Here is a 19,103-nt window from a genome sequence, read left to right on the forward strand (position 1 = left end):
AGAATTGCATCCCCTTGGTGCTCCCAGGCGCAGTTTTTTTATATTTTTCTCCTCTCCTTTTCCCCTGCAAGGCAGGCATCGCCACCTGGTGTGCCCCCGTTCAGCCCTTCTCTCCAAATTTCAACCTCCCACCCTTCTCTCCAAATTTCAACCTCTCCTCCCACCCTCTTCTCCTTTTCCACATCCTCTCTCACCTCCATGCATAAAAATAATAATAATAATAAAAAAAAATTATCCAGGCTTTTTGCATCACAAGGCAGCTTCTGAGGTCAACAGAGCGACTTGCAAGGGGCTGCGAGACCTTGCAGAGCCCCCCAAAAACCTGCTGGGGTTGGCACGCGCCGAACTCTCCATGAGCTTTCAGGCTGAAATTTGACAGATTTGGGGTTTTGGGGGAGGAAAATCACTCCCCGAGGAAAAAAGGAAGTGGAACATGTGCTGCAGGAGGGAGAGGCAGTGCCATCGGCGGGCGGACACTGCTATCTAGTGGTGCCAGAAGTGGTTGTGCCAACGGGGAAGAAATATTAAGGGATGAGCACGAGGAGGGCAAGAAAGCACCAGGACACGGGGCTGCAAGGACGAGGCAGAGCCAGCGAGGCGTCAGGCAACTTTTCTTTTTTATTTCTTATAAAATATATTTCATATTGCTGCTGTAAAAATTACATTTCACATTTTTATTTATTTTTTTTAATTATTTTTTTTTTCCCAATAAAAATAATACTTGGAAGACAGCCGAGAAAAAAGCTCCGAAGAAGACAAGAAAATTCACCGATACGGCATCAAGCCCAGCCCGGCCGGGCAGCGGGGGCCCGCAGGAGCACGGGGACAAACGTCCCCAACCCCTTTTCCCCGTGCCACCACCGCCTGGCACCCGTCCCGACGTCACCCCCTGATGGTGACGGGGTGCTGGGTGCCAGCGCGGGGCCACCCTGTGCTGGGGTTTTCCTCTCGGGGTGCAAGCACCCTCGGCAGCAGCGGGGTGTCACCGTGGCCGGGCTGGAGAGGGAGAGCAGCCTCCAATTAGTGCCCAATTAAGAGGTTCCTATATACATACATACACGTGGGAGGCAGGCGGACCAGGGAAAACTCTCCAAGCTGAGTTTCCAGGCTGGGGCTGAAGAGGAGGTGGTTGAGAGCAGGAAGATGGTCAAGAGCTGGTTGGAAGCGAGTTAAAAAAATGATGAGAAAAGGGATGGGAAAGGAGGGAAAAAGCGAAAAAAAAATGAGAGGCCAGCCAACCCGACAGGTGTTGTGGGAGCTGCAGAAAGATAAGAAGGTTTTTCTGGTTTAAAGTGTAAAAAAAAAAACAATGAAATAGTCCCAAACTGAAAGAAAAAAAGCAACCCTGCACCAGTTTTGCCATTAAAAAAAAAAAGAATAAAAAGGAAAGAGCCACGAGCAAGAGGACGATTTTGTCCAGTTACGTCTGTACCGCAAAAGCCTTCGGAAAATCAGCTGCAGGCGCCTCCCACCCCCTGGATAAAACACTGATACGAAAACATTCCTGTGCAGGAAAACCCTGGCAGTAAGTGCTATTCCCTGGGGGAGGCGGCGCTGCACGGGCTAGGGGGTGGCGGGGGCAGCATCCCCCAAATTTTGGGGGGTCCCACCGTGCCCCTGTCGCACCCGGGGACCCAGCACGCCACGCACGCCTGCTTATTCCAGAGTCACTGACATTTTTCCTAGAAAAATCACCTTTAGAAGAAAATTTCCTTTTTTTTTACACAAGCCCAGGCTCCCGGCAGTGAGAAAAACCCCGACCTGAAGCAGAAAAAGGGCGAGGGGTTGGTGCGGATTGTCGGACGCTGCACCCTGCTTTGGGTTTCCTGAGTGCTGGGGCCCCAAAAAAGGGCCCCCACCTCCGTTTCGGGGCAGGGAGGGCACGGAAAGCAAGAAGGGAGAACCTCTGGGTCTCTCCGAGTCGCGGGAGTGAAGGCACGGGGGCTGAGGGAGCCACAAATTCCCCCTTTTTGGGGTTTGATGTCCGTGCTCCGGGTGCTGCTTCAAGCCTCTTAAAATTTGGGAAGGGAAAACGCAGCGAGGTGCGGCGGGGGACTTCCCAAAGCAGCACTTTTCACTTCTGAAAACCCCACGGAGAGCCCACCTGAACCTTCAGCATCACCAAAAACCCGTCCGTGCCCTTCCCAAGGGACAACCACGCTGGGCAACGCGGGGGCAAAACGGGACGGCCAGCGGCAAATTTGGGGCCCGCCGGCTCTGCGACCCGAAGATCAGCTGGCAGCAAAGGCCTGGGGGCGTTCTGGAAAAGAAAACAAAGCTAAAAACAAGTTTTTGAGTAGTGCAAGTTTTTGAGCATTGCTACCAGGACGCAGGGCACGAGGCTGAAAACCCGGTGTTGGAAGTAAAGCGTTGGCCCCCGCTCCGGGGATGGACGATGCCAGCAGGAGAGGAAAGGGCTTTTCCATCACCCCAGCCTCACACAGGCTCCAGGAGGAGAGAAAAGAGGTTCTGGAATGATATTCTGTTTGGATATACAAAATTACAAAAAAAAAAAGGTTGACAAGCACCAGTACCATGTGTATAGATAAATCTGCTTCGCCTCCCCTGTCCCCTTCAACAGCAGGGCTCGCGTCCATCCAGGAGCGAAATAATTTGGCAGAGCCACACGATTTGGTTTTATAGGGGATTTTAGTTGTTCTGCGTGGCCCTTAAAATCACCCCGGGCTCCAGCCTCGTGCTGGGATCGCTCTCGGCTTGACGGATAAGGGTTATGGGCTGCGAGTAACCTGCAAATATCAAATTATATCAAAAATGCAGCAAGAAAAAAAAAAAAAAAGTCCAGATTCCTGCCCCGCTGCGGATGGGGTGCGAAGCGAATTTTGGTTTGCCAAAACTGGGGCCGTGCTGTGATGCTGAGGGAAAGCCCTTCCCAGTCCTCCCAGCTGCCTGTTACTGGTGAAGCCAGAACTTCTTTAAAAAAAGACCAAATTTGTTCAGCCTGGCTTCGAAAGAGGGCCACGGTGGAGATTTTCACGGAGCAAAGCAGAGGTACAGAGCCTAAAATGAGAAGGAACAGCTGCTTTTGCTTTAAAAACCCCGATAATTTTCCTGATTACAAGGTTTTTTTTCCCTCCAAACCAACTGGAAGCAGACAGGCACAGCTCCCGTGCGACACAACGCGAATAAAACCCACATCCACACGGGCACCCGGGAGGGAAACCCACGACTCCTGCCCCAAAAATCATCCCTGCCCTGCTAGCAACAGCCCAACAGCATTATTTTTTTTAAAGCTCTCATTGTTATCGACACCGTCCCTTAAAGGACTCGAGGGATTTGCACTTTTTAGGGAGCCAAGAGCCAGGGAAAGCTGCCTCAACGCCTCGCCCCGGCCCCGGCGCGGCGGTTCAGGAGGTTTTAGTGCTGACCTGGGAAATGCAGGAAGCTCTTTGGTCCCCAGATCACCTTTTTAGGAGCTCCCCCTGCCCGCCGAGCCACCAGCTTCTTCCTCCCAGCCCCAGTTTTGACTGTACAAGAGGGAGATAATTCTTCACGTTTAAAAAAAAAAAAAATTGGAAAACGTTTTCTTTTTTTTAAAAAAAAAAAGAGCAAACCCAGCTGATGTACAATATACAGAAGGAGGAATTTACACGCAGCTCTGGAGGGCTCTTCTGGAGTCCCAGGAGGTGCCTCCAAGGTCCCTGGTTGCAGCAGTGAGGGACTCCGGTGCTCCCCGGTGAGGAGCAGGGAGGGAAGGCTCAGTCCAGGAAGCGTTGGCAGGCTTTTTTCCACCGGCAAGCCGTGCACCACTGGTCCCGGTGCTCGATGCCGTACACCTTACGGCACTTCTTGGCTTCACCGCGGACTTTCCTGCCAAGGGAAGAAGCCGAAAATTACCCCAAACTGTGAAATTTCGGGTAACGTCTCCGCTATACCCAGGGGAAAGCCCCGTAAGTGCTGCCGAGCATCGTTTTTGTAGGATCACAGAATCAAAATCACCAAACCGTGCCCCCAAGCACCACGTCCAGCCTCTCCTTGAAAACCCCAAAGGCTGGTGAGGTGGGAACGCGTCCCTCCTGCTCCGATGGGACCCTCACCTGGTGCTGAGGGGCACGCGGGGCGGCGAGGCGACGATCAGGTGGGATTTGAGCATCGGCGTGGGCGGCTGGGGTTCGCTGAAGCTGAGCGACCGGCTCCTCACCTGCACGGGACAGCCAGAAAAGGGGAATTTATAAACCCAGGAGGGAGCCCAGGAGCACCCCAAAAAACAAGGGGAAAGGACGAGGACTCACCGGTGACAGGGACGGGAGAGTCGAGGTGGCGGTGGCCCAGCTGATGCTGGTGAAGATGTGGGGGGACACTGGGATTTGGATGGAGGGCAAGGCCTGTGGGGAGAAAGGGGGAAAAAAAAAGGAGTCAGCAGGAAAAAAAGGAGTCAGCATTAGCCCTGGGGGTCCCGTTCCCACGTGCAAACCAGCACGGGGCACCGCCAAACTGGGAGCACTGGGGGGTGGGAAGGAAATCCCTGGTGCAAGCCCTCCTGTGGCTCCTGCTGACACAGGACAGGGTACGGGCAGCGTTCCCCCTTCGCTAGGGCAGAGCCTCTTTGCTCCTGCGTTTGCTTGCAGGGCTCACGCCAAACCACAGGCAGCAGCCTACACGTGCCTGCTTTTTTTTCTTTTTTTTTTTTTTCACCCATTTACGTAGGCTCCAAGGAGCTTTCTGCCTTTAGTTTAGTGCCCGGGCGGGCACGGAAACGCACGCAGCTTCGGGATCCGTCCCCCCACGCTCAGCCCCTGCAGCTCCGAGCGCCGCTGTGGCAGGGGACATGGGACAGGGACCGGCCACGAGGCCACCACCCCACATCTCCAGGTTCCCGGAGCAGCAGGGACGTGCAGGATCCGGCACGGCCGCATTCCTGCCGGGCTCTATCTGCCGGGAGCAGGGCGTGTTGCATACCACCGCCGGGTAATTGCAGGGGAGCAGCGGAGGCCGACAGCTCCCCTGGCTCTGAAACAACCTCAGCAGCAGCCCCTGAGCCCCCTTGAAGCCCCCGAGAGCTGCAAACGGGGCAGGAGGGTGGCTGGAGCTCACCTGGTAGGCGTGATCGGCCTGGATGTGCCAGAAGGAGCTGGGTGCAGACTGGCTGAGCGCGCTGCTGGCCAGAGCCGGCTCCAACGCCGGCGGTTCCAGCAGCAGAGCCTCCGGTTTGGCCAGGGCTTGCTGGATGATGATGGGAGAGGATGAGGATACGGACGTGGGGCTGGCGGCTGCCACCGTCTCCGGAGCGGGCTCTTCCTTCACCTGCACCTCGGTGTAGTAGAAATCCTCCTCCCGCTTCCGCTGCTCTGAGTCGGCGCTGTCCCTGCCAGGGAGAAAAAGGGGAGAGGGGTGAAAATGCAGCTCCTGGGGTTGGGGGAGGGAGGTGCTGCAAGATAGGAGGGCTCTGCCTGCAGGTGCTAAAGCATTTTGGTGGCTGCTGCCTCTGTGACAGCGGCAGCACGTGGAAGGAAGGTGAGCGCATCTTCCAGCGCCGCCAGAAGCACCAGCGGGGTGACCAGGCACTGCTGGCTGCAGGTGAAGCCCTGAGGTTTGCCCAAGAGGGAAAAAAAATAAGCCCAGAGCCTTTTTGTTTGTTGTCCCGCTGCGTTTCTTGGCACTGGATGGCAGTCCAGCACCGCCACTGCACCCACTGCCAGCACTTTTCCCGGAGCACTCAAAATGCAAAAGAGGAGAAAAATGCAAAAAAGGAGGAAAAATCGGAGGCTGTGGTGAGAATTGCAACAGCAAAGCTGCTCCCCACACCCTAATCCGGTGCCTAGAGGCAGACCTGAGCTGCACAAACTAACCCCGAGCACTTTTGCCCTTGAAAATTTCCCATCCTGGAGGGGATAAGTGGCAGCAGTGCCAAGCCTGCTGCATAAATGTGGGGCATCTATGATTTTGGGGTTATTTAGTGCAGGAATTGGTGGCTCCCGGCACGCTCGGCACCAGGGCACGGAGGTTTGGAGGCTGAAGAGGTGAAATTTGGGCCTTACCCCAGGTGCTGGGTCCTGACGTGCCGCTTGATGCCGACGATGGAGCGCAAGACCTTGCCGCAGCTCGGCCACAGGCACTTGTACATCACCTTCACCGAGTTCTGGGGGACAAACAGAGCTCGTGGCACCCCCAGCTGGGTGACAACAGCCCCTGGGGGGGCTGTCCTGGGGGTTCTGGTTTTTTTTTGGTACCTTTCTCTTCCGCGGAGCCGGCTCGTCGAGGAGAAAGGGGTCGGAGTCGGTCTCGAAGCCGTCGTCAGCCGGCGGGGAGCTCAGGGCCTCGCTGGAGTGCTTGGGGCTGCCCTCGGGGTGAGGGGGCGAGGGGGTGGAGATGTCGCTGCCCCCGCTCCAGTGCCCGCTGGTGGTGCTGCTGCCGCTGTCCGACACGTCGCCGCTCTCCTTCCAGGGATCACACACTGCCCGCGAGGCTGCACGGAGGGGGACACGCAGCCACTGTCACCGTGGGGAGGACCAAAACCCCCCCTGGGGGGGCTGAGAGCAGCTCCGAGGTTGGATATAACCATGAGGACGTTTCCCTTCTATTTATTTCACATTTTTACACAAAGCCTTTGTGCTTTTGCTCGGTGCCAGCTCCCACTTTTACCCCACTTCCCCGTCCTCGTCCGCAGCCAGCGGGCGGCCAGCGCTGGGGCACGCACACTTCCCACGGCTCCCAGCTGCTATTTTTATCCCCCGGGCTCCATTTGACTCCTCGGGAATGAAACCGCCGCTAAAAAAAGGAGCAGCCGGGCGGTGCTCCCCACCCCGGGGCTCCCCGGCCCCCCCTAGGACGGTCACGGAGGGCAGGGTCACCCCGTCTGTGCCCTCCAAAATGGCACCAGCACCACGGGCTCCTCTGCGTTGCATCCATCCCAGCCCAGGCTGGCGAAAGCACCAGGGTATTTCTCCATTTTTGAGTGTAGATGTTGTTATTCTTATAATAAAAGTGGATTTTTTTGTGTTTTTTTTCTTTAATGCACACTCACGGGGGATGCCGCTGTCGCTGGCAGGAGGGCTCTGCACCACGGGGCTGCAGGAGAGGCTCGTCAGCACCATGGCCGCCACCATCTCGTCCATCTCCACGGCCGCATCGTCTTTCCTGCACCGTGGGGGGACAGAAATGTAAAATTCACGGAAAAAAAAAAAAAAAAAACAAAGGAAAAACCCACCACGAGCAGGGGAGCCGCGACCTGCGGCAGCATCGCGGCTCCCACCAGCGCCTTGCGGGCTTGGGGTCATTTTTAAGTCACCAGGGAGGCCGTTTTCTCCCTCAAAGCAGGAAATAAATCCGCCTTCATCCTAAACCGCACCGTTCTGAGGATAACCCACTCTTTGATAAAGCAGAGATATCCCCGTCACCTCTCTCTCTGCTGGTAGAGAACCGAGCCAGCCCGAGGCGTGTACCTCTTGGGGACGTCGATGCTGCTGGACACCGACCTCTGCAGCGCCTCGGTGGCATCTGGCCGCATGTCCTGCATCCTCCAGCACGTGTGCGAGCCCTGCTCGGGCTGCAGCACCTTCACCTTGTCGCTGGGGGGGTCGTGCTGCTCCGCCAGCCCCCCGAATTCCTGCCCGCTGTAGGTGACCAAAACCTGGAAAAGGAAAAAGAGAGGCGGGGAGGTTTGTTGGTGCTGTCAGAAATCCTGACCCGTGCGTGTGACGTCCCCACAGCAGGGGGATTTGGGATTGAGGATGTCTCAGAGCTGGCCCTGAAAAGTAAAGGGGTGCCGGGGCTCACCCCAACCCCGCTGCTGAAAGCTCTGCCCCTCCCTGGTACGTTAGCTCATCCTCAGCTCATTCACAGAGCATCACCACTCTGGACGGGTTTTTCCCCAGTTAATTCCTCTGGTTTGGCTTTCCTTGCACGCCATCCTGTGGCAGGCACCCCCAATCATTATAATCCCTGGGAAAACACGTAAATGAGGGGATGAAAAATCAGGGAACGGAGGTCTCCTGGGCGTAGGGACCTTAAAATTGCACCTCGATTCCTCCCGTCGCCGCTCTCGGGCAGGAGGAGATGTTCAGAGCTCACCTCCTCCTCTTTCACCCGAGGCTCGCTTGCTTCTCCCGGGCTGTTCCGCGCCACGAGCAGCCCCGAGCCTATTTCTGGGGATGGAAATGTGGCTGTCTGGAGGCACTACGTGTGTCTGCAGCTATTTATAGGCCCAGGAGCCCTCTTTAGGGTGTCACACCAAGGAACTGCTACGGGATGGACACACGCACCCAGACATCGACCAGGGAAAGAGCCTGAGAGCATCTCGGGTGGGACATCCAGCAGGAAAAAAGATGAAGGAGGAGTGCCAGGACCCATCTGACCTCCCTCGCAGCCTCTGCAGCCCCTACCCCTTCCTGATGCTCCCCAAAAACAAGGAGCGAGGCTTCCCCACCACAAAAATCCATCCTCCTGAGCTGGGCACCACGCAGGGAGGTGGCACCTCCTTCGGTTTGCGAAGCCACCAAGCCAGAACCCGGCTGTGCTGCTGAATTCCCTCCTTGTTGCTGTTTTAAAGTCATTTCCAGCAGCCAAAGCAAGCGGGCAAAATCCCCCCCGTGCTGGAGCACACAGGAGAAAACACCTCCTGGTGTCCCACGGCTCATAAATAGGGGGCAGGAGGAACTTGCTGGGTGCAGGAGCGGCCAGAAAACCCACCAAGGGCATTATTTACACAGCGTTTCACAAGCTCTGCCCGGAGAAACTTTTACAGCTCTGCGGGTAGGAGCCAGGAACACGTGCTGCTCCCTGATGCAGGTCACGGCACGGCCCTCAGGGACAAGAGGCAGGGGTGTCACCACGTCTGGGTGACGTTTTGGAGGAGCTGTCACCCCCGTTTCTTCCCCGGGGGCTGCTTTTCCAGGTTTTTCCTGCTTTTCCTCACCTGCAGACCCTAAATCCTGGGGCAAAAAGCTGCCAGGGATGCAGCTCGAAACCCAAGCAGGAGCTGGGGGGGTCCCCTCCTCTAAAGGGGTGCCTGCAGGTGTTAGGATGGATGCTGGGGAGATGGGACAAGCTCAGGGAGGAGCAGTCCACTGGGGGAAAACGAGGTGTGAAATTCATTTCCTTTAGCCTCAAATATTTGGAGAATACTGGAGGGAAGTGTTTGGTCTTCTCCAGACACCCATTTTTAGGATTGGAGGCCACAGAAGCAACGTGGCCCAAATCCATCACGCACAGCCCAGGCTAAGCGCACACACCCCCATTAACATCTCCCCAATTACAGCTCCCCCCGGGACCTTTAATTAGGGAAAAAAAAACTGATTTTTCTCCCCCTGCCCCGAGCCAAAAGCTTCCTTACGTACTTGCTGCCCGGCGCACAGCTGATGGTGCCCGGGGCTGGGGAACCTCGGTGCCCGGCTGCTCTCCTCCACCGCCTGCGGGCAGGATCCGTCCTCTGGGGGTGCCAGGGGGGCAAGGGGCCGGCTGAGGTCGGCGGGCAAGGCGTGGATTTGGGGGGCCACCAGCACCCCATCGGGCGCCGAGACGCGGGTGCCGAGCAGGGAGCGCTTCCCCAGGCGCCTGGACAGCACGCTCGCCATCTCGGCCACGCTGCAGGAGGAGAAAAAAGGACACGGGGAGGTTATCTCCAGCACAGGACCACGATGCGCAACCAGCAGCAGCACCCCAAAATCCCGATGGGGTGCATCCCCTCGCTGTCGTCACCCTAAGAGCCAAAGCCACGGCTCTGCACACAGCCAGAGACTCAGGCACGTGGGGACGGCGCCCATAAAAGCCCCGTTTTTGCCGATTCCACACCAAAAGTCCCCCCACGATGCTCTCCTTTCCTCCACGCCACCTTCTCGGGGTTTTTGGGGGAAGCCTCCTGCAAGCTCGCACCTCGTGCCCTGCGCTCCCAGGGTCAAGAAACGGCCGCGTCCTTCTGCCCAGTTTTGCTTAAAAATGAAGCCTTTGGGGCATTTTGGTCTAAATAATCCTTTTGTAACTATTCCCAGCCTATTTTTGCTCGGGTTGGTGTGACTCTAGCAAGCACGTGCCCACAGCTGCCTTCTCTGGCTTGTTTCTTTGGGTTTAGAGTTTTTGCTGCTGTTTTAGAAGAAAAAAAGTGGTTTTAGGGTTTCTTAAAACCAAAAGAAATCCAGGTGTGGGGACAGGCAACGCATCCTGGTGCAGCCAAGGCCACTGCACCAACTCCCAGCATCTCCCCCGTGCCTTGGGATGCACCCCAAAAAAACTCCTCACAACCCTCAGGGTGCCAGACCCGGCTGTGGGGGTTTGCTGCTGCCCAGCCCAGGGTTGAGGCAAGAAATGCTCAATTTGGGGTCACAGAGAAGCGGTGTTTTACTGCAAAACGCAAGGATTTTGTTACATCTGGGCCGGGCACGCCGTCCCGGGAAGGGTTACTCCAAACCCCGTCCCGCTTCAAAGGCCGCCCGGGATTTACGAGGTCCTTTCTGAACAACCACGCGCGCCCGGCTCGCTCCGTCCTCCCCCGAAATCTGCCTGTCCCCGGGTAGAAAATTAACAGCGCCTTCGGAGCCAGCCAGCAGGACGAGGACATGAAGGAGGCGGCGCGCAGCGGGGAGCCCCCGCGATGGAAGGGGACGCAAGCACCACGGCGCCACCAACCCCAAAATGCCAGCCCCAAAAGCCCCCGACCACGCTTCCTTCCAGCATCATCCGTGTGGCGAGGATTTGGGGAGAAATAGGGCATTTTTGCTAACCACTCCTCAGAGGATTGCTGCTGCTCCTGGAGGTTTTAGCCCCAAATTTCGGCCCGCGGCACGCGTTGATGTGCAGGGAAGGAGGAGAGCGGCACGGTTGCGACCCGGAGGCGCAAAACCCTCCCCCCAAAATCCCTTTTGGGCCTTGGAGCCACATCTGCTTCCAGTAGACCCCGTCCTTTGAAGGCCGGATCCCGTTTCGGCGCTCTGCCCGGAGCCCAAAAACACAAAAAGCGAGGCGAGGAGCGGGCGCTGGGCTCGCCGCCGCCGCCGGAGCCGCCTCGAGCCCTCCCAGCTGTTTGCAATCAGGCGCCGCAGGGGTCAGCGCCGGCACCGCTCCCAAATTATTTTCTTGCTCCAATGCCCGGGCGTGCGTTTTTTTTTTTTTGGGGGAAGGCGAGTTTCCAGCTCCGGCACGTCAGCAGAGCCGGCACCGGAGCGGAGCCCGGGGGCAAGAGGCCGCTCGGTTAACGAGGAGAGCTTCGTTTGGCTCGCGGGGAAGGTCAGGGGATGGCAAAGCCCAAGGCCTGGAGCTCAGTACCCGGGTGCTGAGCTTCGGGTCCGCAGCGGGAAGCGCTTTTGCTGCGTGTGTGCGCGGCAAAGCCAGCAAAGCCCGGTTTTCCCCCCCCTTTTCTTGGAAAAAAAATAATAAAAAAAGTACAGGTTCCTTCAAACGGAGCCGAACGCGCGCCACAAAGCACCGCAGATGAGCACAGCCGACCATAAAATCTATCTTTTAAGAGCCTCTAAGTGCTGCAATAACTGACAATAAACCCTTTAGCTTTCCCGGTTCAAAAAAACCCCTTCTCGCCCCAAAACTCCCCCCCAGAGCTCCTGACAAGCCACGGCACGGCCGCGCGCAGACGGCCGGGAAAGAGATCGGGAGCGAATCGCGAAGTTTGGGCTTTTATTGAAAAAAAAAAAAAGAAAAAAAAGCTCCTAAGAGAGGTGGCAAGCGGCCGGGAGCGGCAACGCAACAGCTTGGTGCGGCGCCAGGATCCGGAGCAGGGAGCACACAAACCCCGTCCGAATTCCTCCTCCCTCTCCGAGCCGAGCAGCCATAACCGTACCCAACCGCTCGACAACCCGAAAAGCGGCGGCGGGGAGCCGCTGCCGGGTGATTCCCGAGGAAAAAGCTTTGGGAAGAAGGCCGAAAATGTCCAAAAAAATAAAAAAATAAGAAAATAAATGCACTTTCCGGCGCGGGCGCTGGCGGCGAGGTTTCCCCCCGGGAAAGGGGCCCCCGCTGCGGGGGAGCCCGGCCCCGCGGGAAGGCGGCCAGGAAGGAAAGGGCGGCAGCTCGCCGGGTCCGAGAGCGGCTGGGAGGCGGCGTGGGGCGTGCACGCGTGGGTGTGCAAGCGCACGAGGCTGCACGCGCGCGTGCGAGGCCGGGGAAGCGCGTGCAAGGCTGTGCGAGAGCGCGCGGGGCTGTGCGAGCACGGGCAGGGCTGTGCGAGCGTGCAAATGGATCTGCGAGCGTGCACGCGTGTGGTTGTGCGGGTGCACACGCGCGTGCAAGCGTGCACGGGCGTCCGAGTGAGCGTGCAAGGGCCGTGCAAGGCACGTGGGGAAGATGGCAAGGCCGGAGGGCTCGGCGGGTGGGCACGCGCGGGGTTGTGCAAGCGCACGCACGCGTGCAAGCGTGCACCGACGGCCAAGTGAGTGTGCAAGGGGCTTGCAAGGGGTGTGCAAGGGCGTGCAAGGGGCGTGCAAGGGCACGTGGGGAAGATGGCAGGGCCGGAGGGCGGCCCCGCGCGGGACACGTGTGCGTGGGGCGGGGGGACACGCACGGGGACACGGGGGAAAATAAAGGGGGGGTGAAAAGGGGGGGCACGCACGGGGCAGCACGGGGAGGGTGGGGCGTGCAACAGGGGGGGGTGTGCAAGGAGGGGGGGGCGTGCAACGGGTATTCCCGGGGGGCGGGGCACGCGGGGGGGGGCGTGCAATGCTAAAGGGGGGGTGTAATGCAAAGGGGGGGGGGTTGTAAGGGAAAGGGGGGGTGCAATGCAAAAGGGGGGGGTTGCAATGCTAAAAGGGGGGGTTGCAAGGGAAAGGGGGGGGCGTGCAATGCAAAAGGGGGGGTGTTAGGGAAAATGGGGGGTGTGTGCAAGGGAAAGGGGGGGGTTGTAAGGGAAAAGGGGGGGGTTGCAATGCAAAAGGGGGGGTGTTAGGGAAAATGGGGGGGTGTGCAAGGGAAAGGGGGGGTTGCAAGGCACGGGGGGGGCGTGCAATGCAAAAGGGGGGGTTGTAAGGGAAAAGGGGGCGTTGCAATGCTAAAAGGGGGTGTGCAATGCAAAAGGGGGGGGGCGTGCAAGGGAAAAAGGGGGTTGTTAGGGAAAAGTGGGGGGTCGCAATGCAAAAAGGGGGGGGTTGCAAGGGAAAGGGGGGCCGTGCAATGCAAAAGAGGGGGGGGTGCAATGCAAAAGGGGGGGTTGTAAGTGCAAAGGGGGGGTTGCAATGCCGGGGGGGGGGCGTGCACCAGGCCCAGCACAGCCCCGCAGGACTTTGGCACAGGGGGGAGGGAAGCCGGGGGGGGTTTCCCCGTGGCGCAGCGCGGGCGGCAGGCGGCTGCCGGCCCCCTCCCGGTGGTCCCCAGGGTCCCCACGATCCCCCAAGGTCCCCAATGTCCCCCCAGCCCCCTTCCCCGGACCCCTTTTTACCTCGGCGGGGCCGCCCCCCACCCCCGGTGTCCCCGGCGGAGGCCGCCGCACGTACGCGGCCGCCGGTCCTGGAGGGAGGCGCGGCCCGGCCGGGCGGGAACCGCCGCTCCCGCCCCCTCTTTGCTTTTTTTTTTTTTTTTTTTTAAATTATTTATTTAATTTTTATATCTATTTTTTTTTATATTTCATTATCCCCCCCCCCCCCCCCCTCCCGCCTTTCCCCGGTTCCCCTCCAGGAGGTCGCTCAAAAGAGCGGGGACCCCCCCTAGGAGGAGAAAAGGGGTTTTGGGGGGGGGGAGACCCCAAAAGGGGACCCCAAGAGTAAAGGGAAAGGGGGGGACACCCCCAAGAGTAAAAGGGGGGATCCTAGGAGCAAAGGGGGGATCCTAAAAGCAAAGGGAAGGGACCCCCAGGAGCAAGGGGGGGTCTCCAGGAGGAAAGAGGGGGGACGCCAGCAGCTGGGGGGGGACCCCCAGGAGCAAACGGGGGACCCTAAGAGCAAAGGGGGTGGATCCCCAAGAGTAAGGGGGGATCCTAAGAGTAAGGGGGGGACCCCAGGAGCAATGGGGGACCCCCAGGAGGAAGGGGGGATCCTAAGAGCAAGGGGGGGACCCCTAGGAGCAAAGGGGGTGGACCCCCAGGAGCAAGGGGGGGGTCCCCAAGAGCAAAGGGGGGATCCTAAGAGCAAGGAGGGTACCCCTAGGTGCAAAGGGGGGGACCCTAAGAACAAGGGGGGACCTTAGAGTAAGGGGGGAGGACCCCCAGGAGCAAAGGGGGGGCCTTAGAGCAAGGGCTGGACCCCTAGGAGCAACACTGGGCCTCCAGGGGGGGACCCCAAGAGCAAAGGGGGGGATCCTAAGAGCAAGGGGTGGACCCCCAAGAGCAAAGGGGGACCCTAAGAGCAAGGGGGGAGGACCCCCAGTAGCAAAAGGGGGACCCTAAGGGCAAGGGGGGACCTTAGAGCAAGAGGGGGGGACCCCTAGGAGCAAGGGGAGGTCTCCAGGGGGGGACCCTAGGAGCAAGGGGGTGGACCCCCAAGAGCAAAGAGGGGGTCCCTAGCAGCAAGGGGGGACCCTAAGAGCAAGGGGGGGGGCTAGGAGCAAAGAGGGGGCCCCTAGGAGCAAGGGGGGACCCTAAGAGTGAAGAGGGGGACCCTAAGAGCAAGGGGAGGGACCCTAAGAGCAAGGAGGGAAGACCTTAGGCGCAAAGCTGGGTCTCCAACGGGGGGACCCCCGGGAATAAAATGGGGGGGGGGGGGACCCCCGGGGGTCTCCTCCCCGGCTGTCCCCGAGCTACTCACGGCGTGGCGGGGCCGTGGCTCCCTCCTTCCTCGCCGGCGGCCGGGTTAAAGCTCCCGGGGCCGGGCTGGTGTAAACAACTCCCCACATGCTCGGCCCCTTCCTGCGCATTGGCTCCGCCGCCTTCTCCAAGCGCCCCCCCCTTCATCATCCTGCCCCCTCCTTCATCATCCTCCCCTCCCCTTCATCAGCCTCCCCCTCCCCGAGCCGCCCAAGCCCCGGTTGGAAGGGGAAAAAGGGCTGGAAATGGGATGGGGGCAGCCCCCACAGCTTCCCCATATCCCTTTTTCCCTCAGATCTCCCCCCCCCGAGCCGAGTTGTTGAGGTGGAAAAGGATTTTTTGGGGTTTTTGGGGAGGGGGGGGGGAAGCGGCGAGGCGTGGCGGGGCCGTGCCGGGGGTTGGCTCTGTGTGGCCGCGAGCGGCGTTGGCCCCTTCGGAGCCGCTTTTCTGAGAGAAAAAAAAAAATTAAAAAAATCAAGGAAGAGAGGAAGAAATGGAGATTATTTTTTTCGTTTTCAGGGAGGGCGGGGTGAGGGCTGCCGCTGTGGGGAAGGGGCTGCTCCGGCCTCTGATCCCCACCGGCAGCCCCCAGCCCATGCAGACCCCTGTAGGGTCCCACCAGGACACCACAACTCCTCATCCTCCAGCCCCCAAATCCACTCAGACCCTTGTAGGTTCCCACAACTCCTCATCTTCCAGCCCTCAACCCACACAGACCCTCATAGGGCCCCACAGCTCCTCATCTTCCAGCCCCCAACCCACTCAGACCCTTGTAGGGTCCCACCAGGACACCACAACTCCTCATCCTCCAGCCCCCAGCCCACTCAGACCCTTGTAGGGTCCCACCAGGACACCACAACTCCTCATCCTCTAGCCCCCAGCCCACTCAGACCCTTGTAGGGTCCCACCAGGACACCACAACTCCTCATCCTCCAGCCCCCAGCCCACTCAGACCCTTGTAGGGTCCCACCAGGACACCACAACTCCTCATCCTCCAGCCCCCAGCCCACTCAGACCCTTGTAGGGTCCCACCAGGACACCACAGCTCCTCATCCTCCAGCCCCCAACCCACACAGACCCTCATAGGGTCCCACAGCTCGTCATCCTCCAGCCCCCAGCCCACAAAGACCCTTGTAGGGTCCCACCAGGACACCACAACTCCTCATCCCTCAGCCCACACAGACCCTCGTAGGGTCCCACAACTCCTCATCCTCCAGCCCCCAACCCATGCAGACCCTCATACGATCACACCAGGACACCACAACTCTTCATCCGCCAGCCCCCAACCCACACAGACCCTTGTAGGGTCCCTGGCGTTACCATTGCCTTCCCGGTGACATCCCCACTTTTACCTCCGTACCCAAACTCAATGTTTCCAGTCCCTTTTCCAGGTCTCCCATATGTTTCCAAATGATTTTAATTATTATTTTTTAAATTAAAGTTTTTTTGTCTGCCAAGGGAGCTTCACCGCATCATGTCGGCATTCAGGAGAATTAAACGACCACCAAATAAAAGCTATTTGCTAAATATAAAGAATATTTTATTTGCTAAAAATAAAGAACAACTCACACGGCGATGGCTGCCGCTCGGGCAGGGGCTGGCGGCGAGCGTGCAACCGTGGGTGCAAGGTGCTCATTGTGGGGACGCGTCCCAGGAAAACCCCTTTGAACATTGGGGTTGAGATTAGACATCTCTAATTCGAAGGAGAAATCATTTTTGGAAAGCTCCATCTTCCAGCCCTCCGCTCGCAGCGAGACGGGATTTAATATGGCATTTTAATCCAAAACTTTTGGGGCAGGAAGGGGTCATGGGCCGCTAGTTGCCTAAAACCCTAAAATCGCCCACTTTAGGACTCCAATAGCTCTTTTTGACGCATGTATTTACGAACTGAGAGCTCGCAGTGCCAATTACACCCCGTAATTAACCCCCCAGCTCTGCGGGTTTGGGTTTCCGAGTCGGCGCTCGCTGGAAGTCCTCACGGACCTAAACGCACTGTGGGACGAGGACAGGTGCTCAGGAGGCACGTGTGGGGACGTGCTGCCACAGCACGGAGGGGACATCCTGCCGGGATGTGTGCCCATGTCCCCTGGGTGGCACGAGGGGGCTGGGGACGAGCCTCCTCCTGCTCTAGGGGAAGGTGGTATCGGGGCCAAACCCAGCGCCATGCTTGGAGGAGGTCCCTGGAGCCTTCTTTCTGCCTCAGAAGCTGCCATGGTCACCCTTCATTCCTCATGGATATCTGTCATGGCCACCCCAAATCTCCTCAGGACCACCCCACACACCCCATGGCCACCCCTTGCTTCCTCCTGATGGCCCCTCACAGCTATGGCCACCCTTTTCTCCTCACGACCACCCCTCACACCCCATGGCCACCCCAAATCTCCTCAGGACCACCCCTCACACCCCATGGCCGCCCTTTTCTCCTCACGACCACCCCTCATACCCCATGGCCACCCCAAATCTCCTCAGGACCACCCCTCACACCCCATGGCCGCCCTTTTCTCCTCACAACCACCCCTCATACCCCATGGCCACCCTTTTCTCCTCACAGCTGCCCCTCACACCCCACGGCCACCCCTAATCTTTCATGGCTGCCCCTCGCACCCCGCAGCAATCTTCACCTCATAACCACCCCTCACACCTCATGGCAGCCCCTAAGCCTTCACGGCTGCCCCTCAGACCCTACAGCCACCCTTATCTCCACACGACCACCCCTCAGACCCCACAGCCATCCTTATCCCCTCATGATCACCCCTCACACCCCATATCCTCTGTGGCTGCCCCTCAGACCCCACAGACACCCTTATCTCCTCATGACCACCCCTCACACCAATGACTGCCCCTGACACCCCACAGCTGCCCTCCTCTCCTCACAACCACCCCTCAGACCCCACAACCACCCCTAATCCTTCACGGCTGCCCCTCAGACCCCACAGCCACCCTTATCTCCTCATTACCATCCCTCACACCCCATGGCCACCCCTAATCCTTCATGACTGCCCCTCAGACCCCATAGCTGCCCTTATTTCCTCATGACCACCCCTCACACCCACGTCTGCCCTTCTCTGCTCACAGCTGCCCCTCATACTCCACAGCTGTCCCTAATCCTTCATAGCTGCCCTTCAGACCCTACAGCCACCCTTATTTCCTCACAACTACCCCTCACACTCCATGGCTGCCCCAAATCCTTCATGGCCACCCCTCAGACCCCACAGCTGTCCTCTTATCCTCACGACCACCCCTCACACCCCGTAACTGCCTCATATCCTTCATGGCCACCCCTCACACCCCACAGCTGCCCCCTCACACCCTACAGCCACCCTTATCACCTCACGTCCACCCTTCACACCCCATGACTGCCCCATATCCTTCATGGCTGCCCCTCAGACCCCACAGTTGCCTTCCTTTTCTCACAGCTGCCCCTCACACCCCATGGCTACCCCTAATCCTTCATGGACACCCCTCACAGCCCCCAGCCACCCTTATTTCCTCATGACTACCTCTCAGACCCCACAACCACCCCTAATCCTTCACAGCTGCCCCTCAGACCCCACAGCCATCCTTATTTCTTCATGATCACACCTCACATCCCACTGCCAATCCATATCCTTTATGGCCATCCCTCAGACCTCATAGCTGCCCCCCTCTCCTCATGACCATCCCTCACACCCCATGACCATCCCAAATTCTTCATGGATGCCCCTCAGACCCCCCCCAACCACCCCTATGTCCTCATGACCACCCCTCACAACCCATGGCTGCCCTATATCCTTCATGGCCACCCCTCCCACCCCACAGCTGCCCCCCTCTCCCCATGACTATCCCTCACACCCCATGGCTGCCCCATATCCTCCATGACTCCTCCTCAGACCCCATAACTGCCCCCATATCCTTCAAGACCCCTCCTATGACCCCACACCCACCCCCCTCTCCCCATTATCCCCCTCACGCCCACCCCTCACACCCTATAACCTCCATGAGCCCTCTCCATGCCCCATAACCACCCTCACGCCCCACAACTGCCCCATATCCTTTAAGACCCCTCCTCAGACCCCACAGCCACCCCCCTCTCCCTATAACCCCCCTCACACCCTATATCCTCCATGACCCCTCCCCAGACCCCATAACTACCCTCACACCCTATAACCTCCATAACCCCTCCCCAGACCCCATAACCGCCCCATAACCTCCATGACTCCTCCCCAGACCCCATAACCCCCTTCACACCCCATAACTGTCCCATATCCTTCAAGACCCCTCCTCAAACCCCACAGCCGCCCCCCTCTCCCCATAATCCCCCTCAAACCTCACGCCCACCCCACACCCGCCCCATATTCTCCACGACCCCTCCCCAGACCCCATAACCACCCTCACACCCTATAACCTTCATAACCCCTCCCCAGACCCCATAACCACCCCATATCCTCCACGACCCCTCCTCAGACCCCATAACCACCCTCAGACCCCATAA

General features: G+C 58.7%; 1 protein-coding gene across 2 annotated transcripts; it reads right to left on the reverse strand.

The window, feature by feature from the left end:
• Nucleotides 1–599: 599 nt before the first annotated feature.
• ZNF395 (zinc finger protein 395) lies at nucleotides 600–14,790 on the reverse strand. 2 transcript variants are annotated; one of them, XM_038176960.2, is made up of 10 exons: nucleotides 14,634–14,790; nucleotides 9,294–9,540; nucleotides 7,401–7,588; nucleotides 6,983–7,095; nucleotides 6,189–6,424; nucleotides 5,997–6,097; nucleotides 5,053–5,323; nucleotides 4,251–4,343; nucleotides 4,056–4,159; nucleotides 600–3,828 (listed from the first exon to the last, which is right to left on the reverse strand). In XM_038176960.2, the coding sequence occupies exons 1-10, from the start codon at nucleotides 14,780–14,782 to the stop codon at nucleotides 3,717–3,719; spliced, it is 1,614 nt and encodes a 537-aa protein (XP_038032888.2). In that variant the 5' UTR covers nucleotides 14,783–14,790; the 3' UTR covers nucleotides 600–3,716. The 2 variants fall into 2 exon arrangements, with proteins under 2 accessions (XP_038032888.2, XP_038032889.2); XM_038176961.2 differs by lacking the exon at nucleotides 14,634–14,790 and adding an exon at nucleotides 13,334–13,463.
• Nucleotides 14,791–19,103: the final 4,313 nt, after the last annotated feature.

This window comes from Anas platyrhynchos, chromosome 3, assembly GCF_047663525.1.
Source record: "Anas platyrhynchos isolate ZD024472 breed Pekin duck chromosome 3, IASCAAS_PekinDuck_T2T, whole genome shotgun sequence".
NCBI lineage: Eukaryota > Metazoa > Chordata > Aves > Anseriformes > Anatidae > Anas > Anas platyrhynchos.

Coding starts and splice junctions, on each gene's coding strand:
- ZNF395 (XM_038176960.2), bottom strand. CDS start 14,782: ATGATGAAGGGGGGGGCGCTTGGAGAAGGCGGCGGAGCCAATGCGCAG. Junction 7,096..7,400: donor AGCATCGACGTCCCCAAGAG/GTACACGCCTCG, acceptor CCCACGGTGCAG/GAAAGACGATGCGGCCGTGG. Junction 6,098..6,188: donor CGGCTCCGCGGAAGAGAAAG/GTACCAAAAAAA, acceptor TTTGTCCCCCAG/AACTCGGTGAAGGTGATGTA.